Source organism: Jaculus jaculus, chromosome 3 (assembly GCF_020740685.1).
Source record: "Jaculus jaculus isolate mJacJac1 chromosome 3, mJacJac1.mat.Y.cur, whole genome shotgun sequence".
Classification (NCBI taxonomy): Eukaryota; Metazoa; Chordata; class Mammalia; order Rodentia; family Dipodidae; genus Jaculus; species Jaculus jaculus.
This window is the reverse complement of record NC_059104.1, coordinates 111,382,719-111,402,028: the sequence shown is the minus strand read 5'-3', so window position 1 is coordinate 111,402,028 and position 19,310 is coordinate 111,382,719. Positions and strand designations below refer to the sequence as shown.

General features: G+C 38.4%; 1 protein-coding gene across 6 annotated transcripts in view; it reads left to right on the top strand.

Annotated features, from left to right (window-relative positions):
• The window catches only part of Gria4 (glutamate ionotropic receptor AMPA type subunit 4), a 390,107-nt gene that overhangs the window by 249,748 nt on the left and 121,049 nt on the right, over positions 1 to 19,310 (top strand). For all 6 annotated transcript variants that reach the window (XM_004652938.2, XM_004652937.2, XM_045145193.1 and 3 more), the window contains exon 5: positions 5,561 to 5,745. In XM_004652938.2, coding sequence (XP_004652995.1) covers positions 5,561 to 5,745 — 185 coding nt within the window. The remainder of the gene's footprint in view (positions 1 to 5,560; positions 5,746 to 19,310) is intronic.

Below are 19,310 nucleotides of genomic sequence, written 5' to 3'. Positions count from 1 at the left end.
AATCAATGAAGTATAGCAGATTCCTGCAGAGCAGCTTATAAACCAATGAGAGTTGTCTGCAGTTGAGTGGGGACAAGCTGCAGCCATTTCCCTTTTATTACATCTTTCCAAACTCAGTAAGACCCTATAGGAAAGATCCAGTTCTTTCTCTGAAACTTGTTCTGATAATTTCAGTACTTCTCTATCCTATCCTCAATAAATGCCATAGACTTCTCGTGGCTTTGTTCTTCTGACCATATTCCTTCATAACTTCTTATTCATCTTCACATGTTCTCCTCATTTTTTTTTTCATTACTTGAGTACATGAATTCTAGATCAGCATTACTTTGCCTGGTCATAGTGAGTGAACCAATGACCCATTGACAAACACAGCAGGCATTTTATCATCCTTGCCCAAATGATAGTTGCTTTTGTTTTGATTTTTTGCATCAAATTCTATTTATTTTTATTTATTTTATTTATTGACAAGTTATATATATTTATGTAATATGCTTTGATTGTTTTCACCTATTGTCTTGAGCCCTCCTCTTCTCTCTGGACCTCTTCTTCTTCCAAACTAGCACCACTTCTACTGTGATGTGTGTGTGTGTGTGTGTGTGTGTGTGTGTGTGTGAGAGAGAGAGAGAAAGAGAGAGAGAGAGAGAGAGAGAGAGAGAGAGAATGAGTTTGATATTGAGTTTAATTATGGTTGTTTGCATGGTTGGTGGTTATTTACTAGAGCATGAACAGCTTGTTTTGGCTATACCATCTAAGAATACATCTACCTATCCCTAAGAAACCATCAACTGCCAATAACTTCAAAAAGGGGTAGCACCTCATGAGCTCCTCTACTATTCAGGACAGAATGTTGATGGACCCAATTCTGTACAGATTTTGTGAAGTGAAGGGTAGCCACTGTGCGTATATGAAAGTGATGGTAATTTCATATCTGGAAGGTAGCGTTCCATAGCACTGCTCCCCATATGACTCATACATTCCTTCCTTCCTCTCTTCCACAATGTTCCCTGAGCATCAGAGAGGCAATGAAGATGTCCTATTTAGGACAGAGCACTCAACAGACCCTTATTCTTAGAACTTTGACCAGTAATGACTCTTCATTAGCTACCATCTTTATAAAAAGCAAGCTCTCTGGCCAAAGCTGAAAGTGGCACTTATCTAGGGTATTAACCAAAATATTTAGAAGGCAGTTTCACATCATGTCCATTTAGCAAAACAACAATAATAGATTGCCCCCTAGGGCCTGTCACCTCCTAGCTATGAGCTTTTGATCAAGTTAACAGTAGCAGGAATTCAGTCCTTTCTGTGGAGTTGACTGCAAATCCATTCTGAAAGCTGTAAGTTACCATCTAAAGAGTCAGACAACTACTGCACCAGCTGGGTACATCTTACCGGGAAGGTCACTTATGGAACACACAATGTGCACAGTTGGTTAAGACTGTTGCTGGCTTTTCTCCCTCCACAACCTGCATAGCACCTTTAGGCACTAAGAAAGCTAGCCAGCAATGAAGAGGCTTCCAGCTCACTTCCAGCCTTATTTCTCTATGTACTGCAATGCAAGTGTGTGGAATGCTCAGCAATAGGGAATTAGCAACTGGTTTTGGTGAGCAACCAAACACAGTGGCAATAGCCTATATTGTTTGGGATCCTCTTTATTAATAACCCATAGCTTTGAGGTGTAGTTCAAGCTACCTATTTAGGATAGCTTCATGCAAATTCTTTTCTATTACATTTTATTTGGCATATATAGTAGTAAGTTACCATATTTTATTTTCATTTATTCTTAGTTTTTGTCAGTCTCCCATGCCCTCTCCTCTCACCATCCATAGGCCAGCCCTGGTTTTCCCACATCACTCCCCTCTGCTACTTTCAGATCACATTTATTCTACTACTAAACCCCTAAAATCTCTTCTGTCCCTCCCTCCCTCCCATGGCCCCTTTCTAGATTCCTGGCTTCTAAGACACACTCACCTGGACAACTCCTGACATTGTAAAATTATGGCTTCCCTGAGATAAATTTCTCCTGTTTTTATTCTTGTTGCTTTGTGCACAAATAGTTTAATTAAATAATCCTTGCAAATATGTAGATATATAAGGGCAACCTATGTGGTAAGCAGTAACATCCAAGGCGCTCTCATTCAAAATAGGTTATTGTCCATGGGTGACATATGTGTGGCAAGGGAATATAGTTGCTCTAGACTGCTTACCTCATGCTCATTATATTTAGCAAAATTGATAGTATCATGTATGATATAATTGTATGTTTTAAAATATCTTAATTTACAATATTATAGAATAACTATAATAATGTTTTATTATTTGCTATACTCTAATAATATGATTTTTATGTCTCTCATAAATCTCTATCACCCTAAAAGTTTGTTTTCTTCAGGTGATATATAGATTGATTTGTGTAATAGCATAATAGGTAGTTTTCTTGCTACCAATTTTGCTAGATATTACATGTAAAGAGATGTTTCCTGTCTTTTCTTATCTTGATATACCTTATAGAACCTTGGGTGCACAAATTATAAGGAATTATCACCAGCAGAATGGAAAAAGAGAACAATACATGATGTATCCATACAAAATATGTTGTTAGTAATGATAATAAATCATAAGGAATTAAATATTAGCCATCTTTTCAAATAGAAGTGAAATGTAAAATACTAGTTCCAATAGTGAATTCTTTGTTATCCATGATATACTTACCTAAAAACTTAGCCATTTACTTGCTAATAATATTAATATCATATATTTTACAATTAAAAATATATTATAGTCAGAGATATGAAAAGTATGACTTCAATTATTATGCTTTTTTAGCTTATATAACAACGAAGTTAGATCATCATAGACTATATAGCATTATTCTTTCCTAGTTACAATAATATCTACAGCTATCATGGTAAATAAATAAGATACTTAAATCTAAATACAAAAAAAAATAGAAATTCTACTTAAATAAAAGAGTTCATGAAAGAATCTAAGTTTTCAGCTGGGCTCTGAAACTAACTGTGTTCTTCACCCAGCATTGAAAAGATGCCATTTATTTCTGACAGTGATTAATGGGTCTTTTCAGGTGGCCGACTTTCTCTGACATTTAACAAAAATTGCATTTGGAGGTTTTGTCTTATTCCCATTATAGTGTCATTTGTACAGCTGAACAATCAGGCAATGAAATGCTGCACATGGAGGAGTATGTTATTTTATTAGTGTAAATCTTTTAGTATCATGATGTGAATGGGGAAATATACAGATTGCATTAGAAAGTGTTTTTCTCCACATTCTCTTAATGCATAATCTTGACATGAGTTCTGACAGTCACATGATACCAGAGAAAACAGCCAAATAGAGAACTGAGTCAAGCTGTAATGATCCCAGAAGTGGGAAGACAGGCTCAATGTATGTGGCCCATATATGTCACTTTACAGCCTTCAGCGAAGCGAAAAAATGTTTTAGAATGATTTTGGCATGATGATAAATAAGGAGGCAAAATAAGAGGTCAATTGACATTTTTTAAAAATATTCCTTTTCAGTTAAAAAAAAAAATCCAAAGCCAGGTTTGGTGGTGCATGCCTCTAATCCCAGCATTCAGGAGGCAGAGGTAGGAGGGTTGCATAGAGCTGGAGGCTATCCTGAGACTACATAGCAAACTCCAGGTCAGCCTGAACTAGAGCAAGACCCTACCTTAAAAAACCAAAAACAAAACAAAACAAAAAAATCATATGTGCGAAAAACATGAATAAAAGGAACTCTGCCTCAGCTCCCAACCAATCCTAACCTAAAAATAACATCAGTGGCTTGGAACAGCATGTTCACAAAGGCTGTATGCCATCAATGCAGTATGTAGGGGAAAAATTCCTGAGTGATCAGAACTTTAGGGGTAGGGTGTCTAGGTTAAGATTTAAAAAGATAATTATGAGCAAGCTCTATCTACAAAAGGAAAGACTAAATGGAGCAGTGCATATACCAGAATAAATTTATTGTAATTAACATGCCCTCTTTCTTCCTCTTTGGAGATTTTTTTTCTTCATTTAGATAGAAATGAATCCATTCTGCCACAGTATTTCATTTGGCAGGATATCAGGTAATTTATATTTCAAATATGATCTCATCATCAAGCCCATCTGTCAATACTACCTGTGCATCATAATGCTTGGGATGCTGACAATGAGAAAACATGCCTCACAAAGTCTCCAAACCTGAGAGATGCACATTCTGACTGGGGCACCAAACAAATGTGCTTTATCTTGCAAACACTATGAATTCTTCTTGAGCCTTGAATGTCTACCCAGAAATCTATCCTAGCTCTAAAACTTATGGAGGGAGAAAGTGTAGGCAGCTGCTACAGAATTAGCTCAAATAAGTGTTACACTTGCTACAAGAAGAACTAGACTATTTTATTTGTGTTGGTTATAAAGTGAAAAATTTACTGGCCTAATAGGCTCTGATCCTAACCAAACCTTGTTTAAGGAATTGTTATAAGATTTGATGATTCTCTTTCCTTTTCTTGACTGGCATTGTGCTTCTCATCACTGAGAGCTAGAGAAAGCAGAAGATGCCAAAACAGTGTGGATGCAGCAATGTGCAAAATGCTGGGCTTGTAAATTCACAGCTACTACCTTAACTTGGGTGCTTGGACCAAATGATCCACCCCCACCCCTTCCACAGACAAGGATGACTACATCAAGAGCTAATCTAGAAAATATTCCCTCTTCCCAAGGGGAAAAAAACCTAAGAAACACCCGACTTTTGCAAATCTGCATGATCCTTCTCAACCGTCAGGACCAATTCAAATGATTACTCTTCTCATATAGAAAAACTTAATCTAGCCTTCCCTCGAACCAATGAGTACCACCATCATTGCCCTTTAAAAAAATGCAATTGCATTTATTGGAAGTTCCACCTCCTCTACTAGATTATATATGAGTACAAACCCCTCACCTAGTGATCACTCAACTCACTTCTAATCCATACCATTCTCTTGCCTAGGCAGCCACCACTAATAAGTAAAACATGTCCAACACAGATCTGCCAATACATCAAAGGAGACTGGCACTGATGGCTCCTCAGTAACCACCACTGGGCTGTTTCTCTAACATCTTCTCTCTTATACCTGAATTACAAATATTTCTACCTTGCTCAAGGGGAAAGTCAAAACAACTGAACAGAATGAATTCTGTCTAGAGAGTAAACTAACACAAGTGTTCATGAAATTGATATGATTACAGGTGGTGGTAGATTTGGTTTTTATTTTATTTCCCCAAGTGTGTCTACTTGCAATGGAATATTCTTCAACTGAGTAATTTTGAGAGCTTATACAAAACCAAGATATAGCACTTCTACTTCATTCAATCAATAGCTTAAGAGATTTTATTGTCCCAAAAAAAGGAAAAAAAAAAGGCACTAGACAATTCTGAAGCAACTATGCATATTTTGAAGATTCTACACAATTAATGTATGCTATGGAGTGTAAAAATACTGATGTGCACTCTGCAATAAGACATTAAGGAGGAATGAGCATGCTCTTGGGTTAACCTTTTTCCTTTCTCCCTAATAGGATATTCAATACTTCAAGCTATTATGGAAAAAGCAGGACAAAATGGTTGGCATGTCAGTGCTATATGTGTGGAAAATTTTAATGATGTCAGCTATAGGCAACTTCTAGAAGAACTTGACAGAAGGCAAGAGAAGAAATTTGTAATAGACTGCGAGATAGAAAGGCTTCAGAACATACTTGAACAGGTATGTACTAAATTTGTTCTTATTATTCATGTATGCCTTACACACAATTACTCACCTTCACCTGGCTTGTCTCCATATATTCTCTAAATCTTTTGTAATGTAAGGAATGAGACTTTGCCATGATTTAACACCATGGTGAGATTCAGTCTCATCATCAAAGGCCATTTGGTTTGTAGATACCAGTGGAGTTAGGAACACTGCTTTTCATACCGCATGAAGCTATGATCAGCAGAAGGTTTCTTCCTGAGTTATCATAACTTCTTGGCATTCACAAGTATAAATTTTGAATACTGGTGCATCAAAATATTACAGAATTTTAAAATGCTTGTGCTCAGAATTCGTTGCAGAAGCAATAACACAATAAATTAGGTAAGCAATGAAATTAGATCCAGTTAAGTAGAACGTTTTATACAATATATGGTGTTGCTAAAGTGAACACATTAACGATCAACATAATGATGATTCTCAACCCTCCTCGCAACGAAACACTCCTCTAATAAAGATTCCAATGGATTGTTGATTTGATTTAAAGTTTGAAGTAATAGCTAAAGCAGATATTTGTCATTGTGTTGAATAACAGGAAAATATCATCCAATAATGAATAGAATTTGCTCTTCCCGATTCCTGCACATCCCAATCAAGTTTTTTTTTTATTTAATTTATTAGTTTTCTTTTCAGCAAATACAGGCAGTTTGGTACCATTGTTTAGGCTCATCCATGATCTACCCCCTCCCAATGGACCCTCCTTGTGGATCAAGTTTTAATCTGTCTTCAACCAAAAGTGCAAGGAGTGCCTGGGGCAGGCAGTGAGTGCACAAATGCAGTGAGCGTGCGCCATCTAGTGGCTCAATCGATTCATCCTTCTACTTATCCTCAGGACATTAGCTTGGTACATGATAGACTGACGTAATTTACGGTTGATTAATTTGTTATGCGTAATTTAAGTTCACAGTCATCTGATTTGATTTTTAGTAGTAAAGTTTTCAATTTGAAGGTTGAGCTACAAGAATTTTACAAGAATCACGTTAGCACTCACTTGTAAAAAACACAAAAGAAAATTATCTCAGAGATCCCTCAACACCTTACAGGCACTGGATTAGTGCTTACTGTCCTTTATTCGTATATATTAGTATACACGCTCCACTTCTGAGGTATAAAGCTATACTCACTAAACACCTACTGCCGCTGGGCGTGGTGGCGCACACCTTTAATCTCAGCACTCGGGTGGCAGAGGTAGGAGGATCACCATGATTTGGAGACCACCCTGAGACTACATAGTGAATTTCAGGTCAGCCTGGGCTACAGTGAGACCCTACCTTGAAAAACAAACAACAACAAAAAAGAAAACACCTACTACCTATTATCCATTTCTAAAAGGAAAATGAAAGCAAAAGCAGCTCACTGAAGAAATAGGTATGTATTATTTTGAGAATATTAATGCTAAACCTATACATCATTCAGTCTTATTCTGGAGCGAGTCCAAAGAATCATTAAGGTTTTAGCTATTCGTGATAAAGGAAAACATGAATGGGCATTTCATAACAAATTTCTTAAGCAGCGCAGCCACTTCAGCTCCAGTCCCCTTCTCTCTCCCTCCCACTTCTGCACCCATATTGAGAGTTTGACTTTTTTTTTTCTTACCTGAACAACAGAAGCTTTGTAAATAATTCACACTGAATCCCACAGAGCAGCCAGTTCTAACAACTGCCAAGTTCCTGTCAGAGGATAAGTCTCAGAAGGACACTCCACTTAGCACCTGTGCTTAAAGACCGAAGCTGGAGGAGGCACTTGACTGCCCAAAGCGCACTGGCCATTTAGAGGGTTAGCTGGCTTCTAAGGAGAAAATCGACACACTTGGGGGCTTTGGATAAATGCACAATGAGCCTTAAATGAGCTCCACAAAGAGAAATGCACTCTTTTTTTTTTTTTTTTGTCATTTCAAAGAAATTAGAAACTTAAGTGTCTAGCTTTTCTGTTCTTTTTGCTAAATCCTAAAGATTTTTTTTTTCTATCATGAGTGCATAGAAATAAAAGACTGATAAAAGACCTTTGTCTCAAGTAGATATCTCAAAAATGTAATAGCAGTCACTGTGATATCAGTATTTTAATTTCTTATAGTGCTAAGCGAAATCAATTTTGTGTGTTGTATACGTTTTGTGGGGATGCATGTGTGTGTATTTGTGTACATACCATGCACATATAAGTCCATGCACATTCACATGTGTGGGCATGTACCTGGAGGCAAAAGGACAACTTCAGTCATCATCTCTCAGTGCTGTCCACTTTTATATTATTTTTGTGTGTGAGAGAGAGAGATACAGAAAGAGAGAGTGGGCCCTGGGGTGTTGAACCTGGGTCCTTAGGCTTTGCAGCTAATTGCCTTAACTGCTAAGCCATCTCTCCAGCCCTGTCCACTTTTTTTAGAGGAACTTTCAATGTTTTTATTGGCATATACTAGTTATACATAATAATTGCTTTCATTGTGATATCTCATGCATGTACATAATATGCTTGAATTATATTCACCTCCTCGTTTTTATTTTTATGACACAGTGAGTTTCATCAGGGTGGTTTACAGAAGCATGTGCACCTTACAAGGGCTGCACAACTGAAGAAAGTGTCCCTCCACCAACCACCATCAACCACTACCTGCTTACATCTGCTCAGGGTGGGATGGGACTCTTTTATAGAACTTTTTATATGGTGGTTGTCCAGCTATGCTTCTCCTTTTTTATATATGTGTGGCTCTTTCTCACAGTTTTGTATCACCCAAGAAACACCTTTCAAGAAATTCAAATTGTCATAAAGTATGCTTGTATAATGAAGAATGTTGGATGTGCTGAATTGTGTTCTGGTCAGTAGTCTACATTATCTACCTTTTTTGAGACAGGGTCTTTTACTAGCCTGGAATGCGCCAAATAGTCTAGACTAACTGACCAGCAGACACTATTGATAAACAATTTCCACATCCCCAGCAATGCTATTACAAGAATATGTGTCTGTTGGGCTGGAGAGATGGCTTAGAGGTTAAGGCGATTGCCTGGGAAACCTAAGGACCCTGGTTTGATTCTCCAGGACCCATGTAAACCAGATACACAAGGGAATGCATACATCTGGAGTTCATTTGTAATGGAGGCCCTGGCATGTTCTCTCTCTTTCTCACTCTCGCTCTCTCTCCCTCTCCCTCTTTCTTTCTCAAATAAATAAATAAAATATTAAAAAAAAAAAGAAAAGAAAACAAGAGCATGTGACTCTGGACCTGGAGAGATGGCTTAGTGGATAAGGTGCTTTTCTGCAAAACCCAAGGAGCCAGGTTCAGTTTTCCAGAACCTACATAAGCCAGATGCACCTGGTAGTCTATGCGTCTGGAGTTCATCTGCAGGGGCTGGAGGCCCTGGTACACCCATTCTTAAATATCTCTCTCTCTCTCTCTCTCTCTCTCTCTCTCTCTCTCTCTCTCTCTCTCTATCTCCCTCCCTCCCTCCCTCCCTCCCTCCCACCCCCCCTCCCCCTCTCTCTCATAAATAGATAAAAGTAAAATATTTGAAAAAAAAAACAGAATATGTGACTGTCCTCAGCTTTTATTGTGGATTCTGTGGGTTGAATTTTACCAACTATTGCAGTCAGGTTCGCATTGCTGGCAGATTTTACATGACCAAAAGCAGCTTTAGGGGGTAAGGGGGCTTATTTTTTGCTTACAGACTTGATAGTAAGTTCCATGATGGCTGGGGGAAACAATGGCATGAGCAGAGGGTGGACACCACCTCCTGGCCAACATAAGGTGGACAACATCAACAGGAGAGTGTGCCAAACACTGGCAAGGGGAAACTGGCTAAAATACCCATAAGCCCACTCCCAACAATACACTGCCTCCAGGAGGCATTAATCCCCAAATCTCCATCAGCTGGGAATCTAGCATTCAGATCACCTAAATTTATGTGGACACCTGAATCAAACCATCACACCACCTGAATTATCTCTTCTGTTCAGCAAATGTTTTCTGGTTTTCTCTGCTGTGTCTTTTATTGTGTGAGTGGGGGACCGAGCCTAAAGGCTTCCACTTGTTTGTCAACACTCTGCCACTAACCTTCATCCCAGCTTTTGGATTTACTCTTAAATCATTCAAAAAAGAGAGTTAAACCAAATATTGTCAAGAATTTGTGCATGCCCCTATTGTTTCAACAATTCCCCTATATTTCAAAATATATGTTCATTAGTTAATATAACCTTAGAGAGAAATTTTAGAGTCAGTTGAAGCATTTTTGAAGTTATCATCAGAGACTGAGTAGGGAAGTACAAGGGAGGAGATGAGAAGACATTGACTAAAGGATACAAACTTATAGCGAGATAAGAGGAATAAATTCTGGTGGTCTGTTACACAGAAGGGTGACTACAATTAACAAAATTGATCATATAACTCAAAAGAGCTGGAAGGGGATTTTGAATGTCCTCATCAAAATGTGGTATGATAGCCAATCTAAATATCCTGAGTTGATAACACACAATGTAAATGCAACTAAACATGGCCATTTGATTCTTAAAAATATGCATGTGTAGAACTGAACTTCTTGCTGTGAACAAGTATTTAACCCAGAGCAACTTAAAGGAAGGGTTTAGCTTTCAAAGTTCCAGTTTCAAAAGGAAGTTTCATGGCAAGGAAGATGTAGTAGCAGGGGAGAAAAGGCAGTTAGTCACATTAGCAGGAAGCAGAGGATGAACAGAAAGTGGGACCAAGCTATAAAACCTCAGGGCCCATTTAGCAGCCCACTTGCTTCAGCAAGGCTCAACCTCCAAGAGGTTCCAAAGCTTTCCCAAACAGTGCCTCCAGCTAGTGATCAAGAGTTCAACTAGGGCTGGAGAGATGGCTTAGCGGTTAAGCGCTTGCCTGTGAAGCCTAAGGACCCCGGTTAGAGGCTCGGTTCCCCAGGTCCCACGTTAGCCAGATGCACAAGGGGGCGCACGTGTCTGGAGTTCGTTTGCAGAGGCTTGAAAGCCCTGGTGCGCCCATTCTGTCTCTCTCCCGCTATCTGTCTTTCTCTCTGTGTCTATCGCTCTCAAATAAATAAAAATAAAAAATTAAAAAAAAAGAGTTCAACTACATGAGCCCAGGGAAGATGGTTTAAACCACAAAAATTATTACATCAATAAAATTTGTTTGGATAAAACTTTAAAAGTTAAAAAATAAAATACTAAGTAAATAAATGCTACTTTGTCTTTTAGAGCAGTTATGAAGGGGAAAATGGGGGGGGGAGGAAAGACAATGGTTTGTTGTCTATAAATATAGAATTTGTCTATAAAAATATATATATTAAAAAGTAACCTCTCAGAAGATGTTGAAATTGATACATTGAAGATTAAGGAGATGCACATAAAATTTCTGTAAGGACCAGCACACATCACATTATGCTGGCATGCTGTCAATTATCCTACCCTTGATATTCTAATTTGTGTAATTTTACAACAGCATAGTGGAAATAGCTCATACAGTATTCTTTCAAAATATTAATGGACAACTGTGGTTAGGAATACATTGTTTCTTCTGTGTTTTCCAAATTAACTTTATGTCATAAGCTAATCAGTACTTATGAATGCATTGCTATTTTAAATAGCAGGTAGCCATGTAGTCACTCAAACATTTCAAAACATGAGCATCAGAATATTAAATGAAGTCTAAGCCTGAGGACAGCTCTGCACCTGACTCTCTAGGTGATGAGCTACAGCATAAAAGCAAATAGCTGCACCTTGTCAATCTCAGCAACTGAGGTCAGCCAACCACAGACAGCGCCTTCACGTGGGATGAACATCACACTGTTAGCTGCTTCTCACATCACTTCTATTTTCTCTCCATAAATATCTGTTTCAAACTTCAGGAGAGTTCCAAACCTGTTTCTAGCTCCTTAGAACTGTTTGATTCCAGAATCTTAAACAACAGTTAATTTTAGGATGTTTTAAATTTGTAATAATTTTGTCTGTTGGCCAAGAATAAGCATATGAGAAAGTAGTTCAAGGTATTATGATTTTCCACTCATAGTAAAATAAGAAATGAAGAACTTATGTAAATAACAATACCATTTAAGCCACTAGAAACATGATGAAAATATAAAATTAGATTTATGTCATTTTGTGGATCAGCTCAGATCAGATAGTACTTTTGCCTTTCCATGTTCTGTGGACAATTTGATCCAGTCACCCACAGATAAAAATTGGAAATGAAACTTAAAAGTAAAAATAATTTTACATGTTTGCCAAGTCTCTAGTTTTACATACATTACTATTATGAGCTTAATTGAAAATATCATACATACAATATTAATCCTAGCTTTATTCATTTTATCTGTTTTTTCTTTTTCTCAAGCAGTATGTTGGTTATATTGTAGACTAGCTGGCACTAGCTTAATGTAGCAAGAAGTGAATGAACTATTTTCATATCAAAATAAGTGGTTTAGGGCTGGAGAGATGGCTTAGCGGTTAAGTGCTTGCCTGTGAAGCCTAAGGACTCCGGTTCGAGGCTGGATTCCCCAGGACCCACGTTAGCCAGATGCACAAGGGGCGCACGCCCTGGCGCGCCCATTGTTTCTCTCTCTCTCCCTCTTTCTCTGTCTTTCACTCTCAAATAAATAAACAAACAAACTTTTAAAAAATAAGTGGTTTATACAAGAACTCTGTGACTTCGTTTTTACACATCATAATTATTTTTAACCATGAGCATAAACTTGTAAGTTCCAAGGAATTTTAATTATTCCTTATCATTTAGAACATTGAATTATCAGACTTTTATGTCCATGTTTAAACCAGTGGCACAAAAATAGCAACAAACTTGACCTCAACTATATTTTGGATATCAAAAATCATTCTAGCAAAACCACACAGAGTACTAGTGATGCTCGGACCTTTTTTTGTTTTTTTTTTTTTTACTATTTTTTTGTTCATTTTATTTACTTATTTGAGAGTGGAAGAGAGAGAGAGAGAGAGAGAGAATGGGCACGCCAAGGCCTCCAGCCACTGCAAACGAACTCCAGATATGTGCCCCCTTGTGCATCTGGCTAACGTGGGTCCTGAGGAATTGAGTCTCGAACCAGGGTCCTTAGGCTTCACAGGCAAGTGCTTAGGCTAAGTCATCTCTCCAGCCCAATGCTCAGACCATTTATTTCAACAGGGAAACAACAAGAGGGCCCTGAGTCAGATTGCTATGCCCCTACTGTGCTTGAGACTTTTATTAGGAACACACAGCTCCCACACTCTGGATAAGCCAAATGAGGATGGTTCTGAAGCAGTGTGCTTTCATACTCTTAAGAGATGGATAGGGCTGGAGAGATGGCTTAGCGGTTAAGCGCTTGCCTGTGAAGCCTAAGGACCCCGGTTCAAGGCTCGGTTCCCCGGGTCCCATGTTAGCCAGATGCACAAGAGGGCACACGCATCTGGAGTTCGTTTGCAGAGGCTGGAAGCCCTGGCGCGCCCATTCTCTCTCTCTCCCTCTATCTGTCTTTCTCTCTGTGTCTGTCGCTCTGAAATAAATAAATTAAAAAATTAAAAAAAAAAGAGATGGATAAGAAGTGCCCACCCATTTGCTTTTAAAAACTAAATAGAGTCACTTAAACCCATAATTCTTCTTTCCTTGCTTTAAATAAAATGAAATAACCTAGGTTGATATTGAAAAACTTCTTGCTCTGAAAATCAATGATGTGACTTCTACTTTTGGTATTGTGTTGAGCTGTGAAGCAATATATAAGGTCACACACCAGGTACACCTTGAAACCACACATAAGGTAAACCCCAGTTAACTAGCCTCCACCAGATATGTGTTAAATGCCCATATATGCACACATACATACATATATGCACGGTTTATGTTTAACTAAATACTAAGTGAAGCACATCCTTTTACAATTCTGCTGCAAATACCAGACACATCTGGCTTTTGACATGGTTGGTAGAGAATCAAACCTGGGCTGTCAGGCTTTGGGGCAAGCAAGCACCTTTGAACAATGGGCAATCTCCCCAAACCTTATTTTCTGTTCTGATTAATGACTCTTACCTAGTTAACTAAATTTTAAACAAAAAACTATTTGCTAAGAGTGCTGCCTCCTTGGCAAACTTGATAGTCAACACCAAGGTGAAGGAGACAGATGCTGAAGATACTCAATACATACCAAAGCAGAAATCCAGAGGCTCCTGAGAGCTTATTACTGAAGTGAACTTAAAACACACCCACCATGGCTCAGTGAAATGTGTTGAGGGGCTGGAAAGATTGCAAGAACCACATGTTGGGACAACATCCCCAGAGGCATTGTCCCTCCACCCCAATTACTGACTGCTGCTCACACAATACATAACCTACAATTCCACATGAAATACTAACAACCCCATTTAAGGAGGACCCTCAGCAGAACAGGGCAGGGAGTAGGGAAAAGGTGGTACCAACACATGATATATCCATTGAAAGTATGTTCTTAATTAAAAAAAAAAAAAACTATCTGCTAAAGTTCTAATAAATGGTATATTTCTTTTAAAAATATGGCTCATAGAAAGTTAAGAATGTTCTCACACTGCCTTATGGATTTTACATTGAATTTCATCTTATGAATGTACAGTGGTGTCAAAAGGCATAAAAGTATTGTAACGAGGGGACTTCCAGTTGGTGGTGTAGGTACCACGCCAAAGCAGCCTGGGAGGAAAAAAGACCAAAAAACCTCAGCAAAATACACACTTTTACTAAAAAGTGAGGTGTATAGGAAACTGAAGTGGCAGCGGGGAAGTAGGAGAGATCCAGAGCATCCAGAGCCCGCACAGGCCGGCAAAAGCGGCCCCGGCAGCTCCGCCAACTGCGGTGGCGGCGGAGCGTACCAGAAAGCTGCCAGACTCGGCTCCAGCTGCAGGAAAAGCCAGGTGCGGGAGCTTCCACTCACACCGCGCTCTCCGCAACTCAGGAAACATGAAGGGAGAGCGGCAGTGAGCAGCAGAGGAGCAGAACTCGAGGGAGAAGAACACGTGGAGCAGCGAGCGAACCAGAGCAGCTGCGGCTCCCTCCCCTCCCCCACCGCCTGAGCCCAGCTCCAGTGAACAGAGCAGCTTCCGGGGACCTAGCCACGCCAACTTGAGCCGACAGTGGGACCCAAGCAGGAGCAGAGTTCGGCAGCAACATCGGCAGCTCCGGAACCGGTACCAGCAGCCCCAGCAGCAGCAGACCCAGGAGCATCAGCAGCAGCAGACACAGGAGCGGCAACAACATCAGACCCAGAAGCAGCAGCAGTTCCAGCAACGGGGGTGCTGATCTGCAGGGCCACACTTGCCAGGCTTGGCTTGCTCTGCAGGAAAAGCCAGTGCCCAGCTCGAGAAATCAGAACAGCAGCCCGACGACCCAGGCTGCAACTTGACTGAGACCAAAATCATCCAGGGTAACTGGGTTTGCACCAGGGAAGGGTCTCACTTGGTCACAAGCTGACTGTGATCCCTCAACAGACCAGAAATCTTAACCTCTGTGTCGATAGAGGATCTGGTTGTTATAATAACTACTCTGGCATACATACCTGGGGCTGTTTTTGACTGAATGGGTACAGTGTTTAGTTAACTTTTAGAATCTACCGGTATTTTATTCCACTCAGCCTACTTGAATACTCCCATAGCAGGGAAACTCAACCCCTAGGAGCACCTTTGTAGATACTCTGAGAGTCTTAAGAGCCACATCTAACACCTTAAGCTCCTACCCTGAAAATATATAACATCAAATCAATTGATAAAGCTAAGAATACCCAGCTAGCTAGAAAATCCAAGCATTAACGTAATCCAAGATGCAAAAATATATATATTATAACACAAGAAACACTAAAAAGCAAAACGATATAAATCCACCTAAAAATATTAATGCATCAGAAATGACCTCCAGTGAGAACGAGTTAGAGGAAATGCCTGAAAAAGATTTCAAAAGAATGATTGTAAATATGTTCAAAGAAGTCAGAGAACAAATCAAAGGAGTCAAAGAGGAACTTAGAGAGGAAATCAAAGGAATCAAAGAAGATGCAGGACAACAATTTCATGAAATAAAGAAGGCAATACAAGACATAAATAAGGAAATAGAAATAATAAAGAAAAACCAGTCAGAATTACTAGCAATGAAGAACACAGTTAATGAAATAAAAAACTCTGTAGAAAATCTCACCAGTAGAATGGATGAAGGAGAGGACAGAATATCTAAGCTAGAAGACCAGGTGGCAGATCTAATACAGGCCAACAAAGAGAAAGACAAACTTATAGAAAAGTATGAGTGGGAACTTCAAAATATTCAGGACACTATGAAAAGATCAAATATTAGAATTCAGGGCATAGTAGAAGGAAAAGAATTTCACTCAAAAGGCATAGTAGGTGTCTTCAACAAAATCATAGAAGAAAATTTTCCCCAAATTGGTAAAGAGTTTCCAATACAGATACAGGAAGCCTTTAGAACCCCAGCCAGACAAAACCTGGAAAGAATCTCTCCTCGCCATATTATAATCAAACTTCCAAACATACACGCCAAAGAAAAAATATTGAAAGCAGTTAGAGAGAAAAATCAAGTTACCTACAAAAGTAAGCCCATCAGGATTACAGCAGATTATTCAACACAAACTTTTAAAGCCAGAAGGGCTTGGGGTGATATATTCCAAGTTCTGAAAGATAACAACTGTCAACCAAGGTTACTTTATCCTGAAAAGTTATCCATTCAAATAGAGAAATAAGTATATTCCATGACAAAAGCAGGTTAAAGGAATATTTGAAGACAAAACCAGCTCTACAGAAAATACTTGATAGAACCCTCCATGCTGAAGAAAAGGAAATGCACTCATATAAGGAACCTAGAAAAAACAAGCAATACTCAAATACTAGTTAATAGAAGAGAGCACAGGTAGAACCAGAACCACACACACACAAAAAAAATGGCAAACATAAATACACACCTTTCAATAATATCTCTTAATATCAATGGCCTCAATGCCCCAACGAAAAGACATAGATTCGCAGACTGGGTTAAAAAGCAGGATCCTACAATTTGTTGTCTCCAAGAAACTCACCTTTCTACAAAGGATAGACATTACCTTAGGGTGAAAGGTTGGAAGACGGTGTTTCAAGCAAATGGGCCTAGAAAACAAGCAGGGGTTGCTATCCTAATATCGGACTGGGTAGACTTTAGTCCGAAGTTAGTCAAGAAAGATAAGGAAGGTCACTTTATATTGATTAAGGGCACATTCCAACAGGAGGACATTACAATCCTAAACATATATGCACCTAACATGGGGGCTCCCAAATTCGTCAAACAAACACTATTAGAACTAAGGTCACAGATAACACCAAACACAGTGGTGGTGGGTGACTTTCACACTCCAGTCTCATCAATTGACAGGTCATCCCGGGAAAAAATAAACAGAGAGGCATCTGGACTAAATGAGGACATAGAAGGAATGGACTTAACAGATATATACAGGACATTTCATCCAAAGGCTGCAGAATATACATTCTTTTCAGCAGCACATGGAACATTCTCTAAAATAGACCATATATTAGGACACAAAACAAATCTTAACAAATTCAGGAAAATTGAAATAATTCCTTGCATTCTATCTGACCACAATGGAATTAAACTACAAATCAGTAGCAAGAAAGGCTATAGAGCATACACAAAATCATGGAAACTAAACAATACACTACTAAATGATGAATGGGTCAATGAAGAAATCAAAAAGGAAATCAAAAACTTTATAGAGTCAAATGATAATGAGAACACAACATACCAAAATCTCTGGGACACAATGAAGGCAGTTCTAAGAGGTAAATTTATAGCCTTAAGTGCCTATATTAAGAAATTAGAAAGGTCGCAAGTAAACGACCTAATGCTTCGCCTTAAAGCCTTGGAAAAAGAAGAACAAGGCAAACCAAAAATCAGTAGACGGGAAGAAATAATAAAGATTAGGGCAGAAATTAATGAAATAGAAACAAAAAGAACAATCCAAAGAATTAATGAAACAAAGAGTTGGTTCTTTGAAAGGATAAACAAGATTGATAAACCCTTAGCAAATCTGACCAAAAGAAAGAGAGAAGAGACACAAATTAATAAAATCAGAGATGTACAAGGTAACATCACAACAGATTCCAGAGAAATTCAAAAAATCATAGGGACATACTATAAAAGCATATACTCCACAAAGTATGAAAATCTGAAAGAAATGGATGATTTCCTTGATCTATATGACCTACCTAAATTAAATCAAAATGAGATTAATCACTTAAATAGACCTATAACAAACATAGAGAGCCGAACAGTTATCAATAATCTCCCAACTAAAAAAAGCCCAGGCCCGGATGGATTCACTGCTGAATTTTACCAGACTTTTAAGGAAGAGATAACACCATTCCTTCTTAAGCTCTTCCAGGAAATAGGAAAAGAAGGAATTCTACCAAACTCCTTCTATGAGGCCAGCATCACCCTGATACCAAAACCAGACAAAGATAGAACAAAAAAAGAAAATTACAGACCAATCTCACTCATGAACATAGATGCAAAAATTCTCAACAAAATATTGGCAAACAGAATACAAGAATATATCAAAAAGATCATTCACCCTGACCAAGTAGGCGTTATCCCAGAGATGCAGGGATGTTCAACATACGCAAATCTATAAATGTAATACATTACATACGGGTTGAAGGACAAAAATCACATGATCATCTCATTAGACACAGAGAAAGCATTTGACAAAATCCAACATCCCTTCATGATAAAAGTCCTACAGAGACTGGGAATAGAAGGAACATATCTCAATATAATAAAGGCTATTTATGACAAGCCTATAGCCAACATATTACTAAATGGGGAAAAACTGGAAGCTTTTCCACTAAAATCAGGAACAAGACAAGGGTGTCCACTGTCCCCACTTTTATTTAATATAGTTTTGGAAGTCTTAGCCATAGCAATAATGCAAGAGACACACATAAAAGGGATACAAATTGGAAAGGAAGAGATCAAGTTATCATTATTTGCAGATGACATGATTCTATACATAAAGGACCCTAAAGACTCTACTAGCAAACTGTTAGAGCTGATCAAAACCAACAGCAATGTAGCAGGATACAAAATAAATACACAGAAATCAGTAGCCTTCATATATGCTAACAACAAAAACATAGAGGATGAAAGCAGAGAATCACTCTCATTCACAATTGCATCAAAAAAAATAAAGTACCTTGGAATAAACCTAACCAAGGAAGTAAAGAATATCTACAATGAGAACTTTAAAACACTCAAGCAAGAAATTTCAGAAGACACTAGAAAGTGGAGAAACATCCCTTGTTCCTGGATTGGAAGAATCAATATTGTGAAAATGGCAGTCTTACCTAAAGCAATCTACATATTTAATGCAATCCCTATCAAAATTCCAAAGGCTTTCTTCATGGAAATAGAAAAAACAATCCAAAAATTCATTTGGAATCACAAAAAACCTCGAATATCTAAAATAATACTGAGCAACAAAAATGAGGCTGGTGGTATCACCATACCTGATTTTAACCTATACTACAGAGCCATAGTAACAAAAACA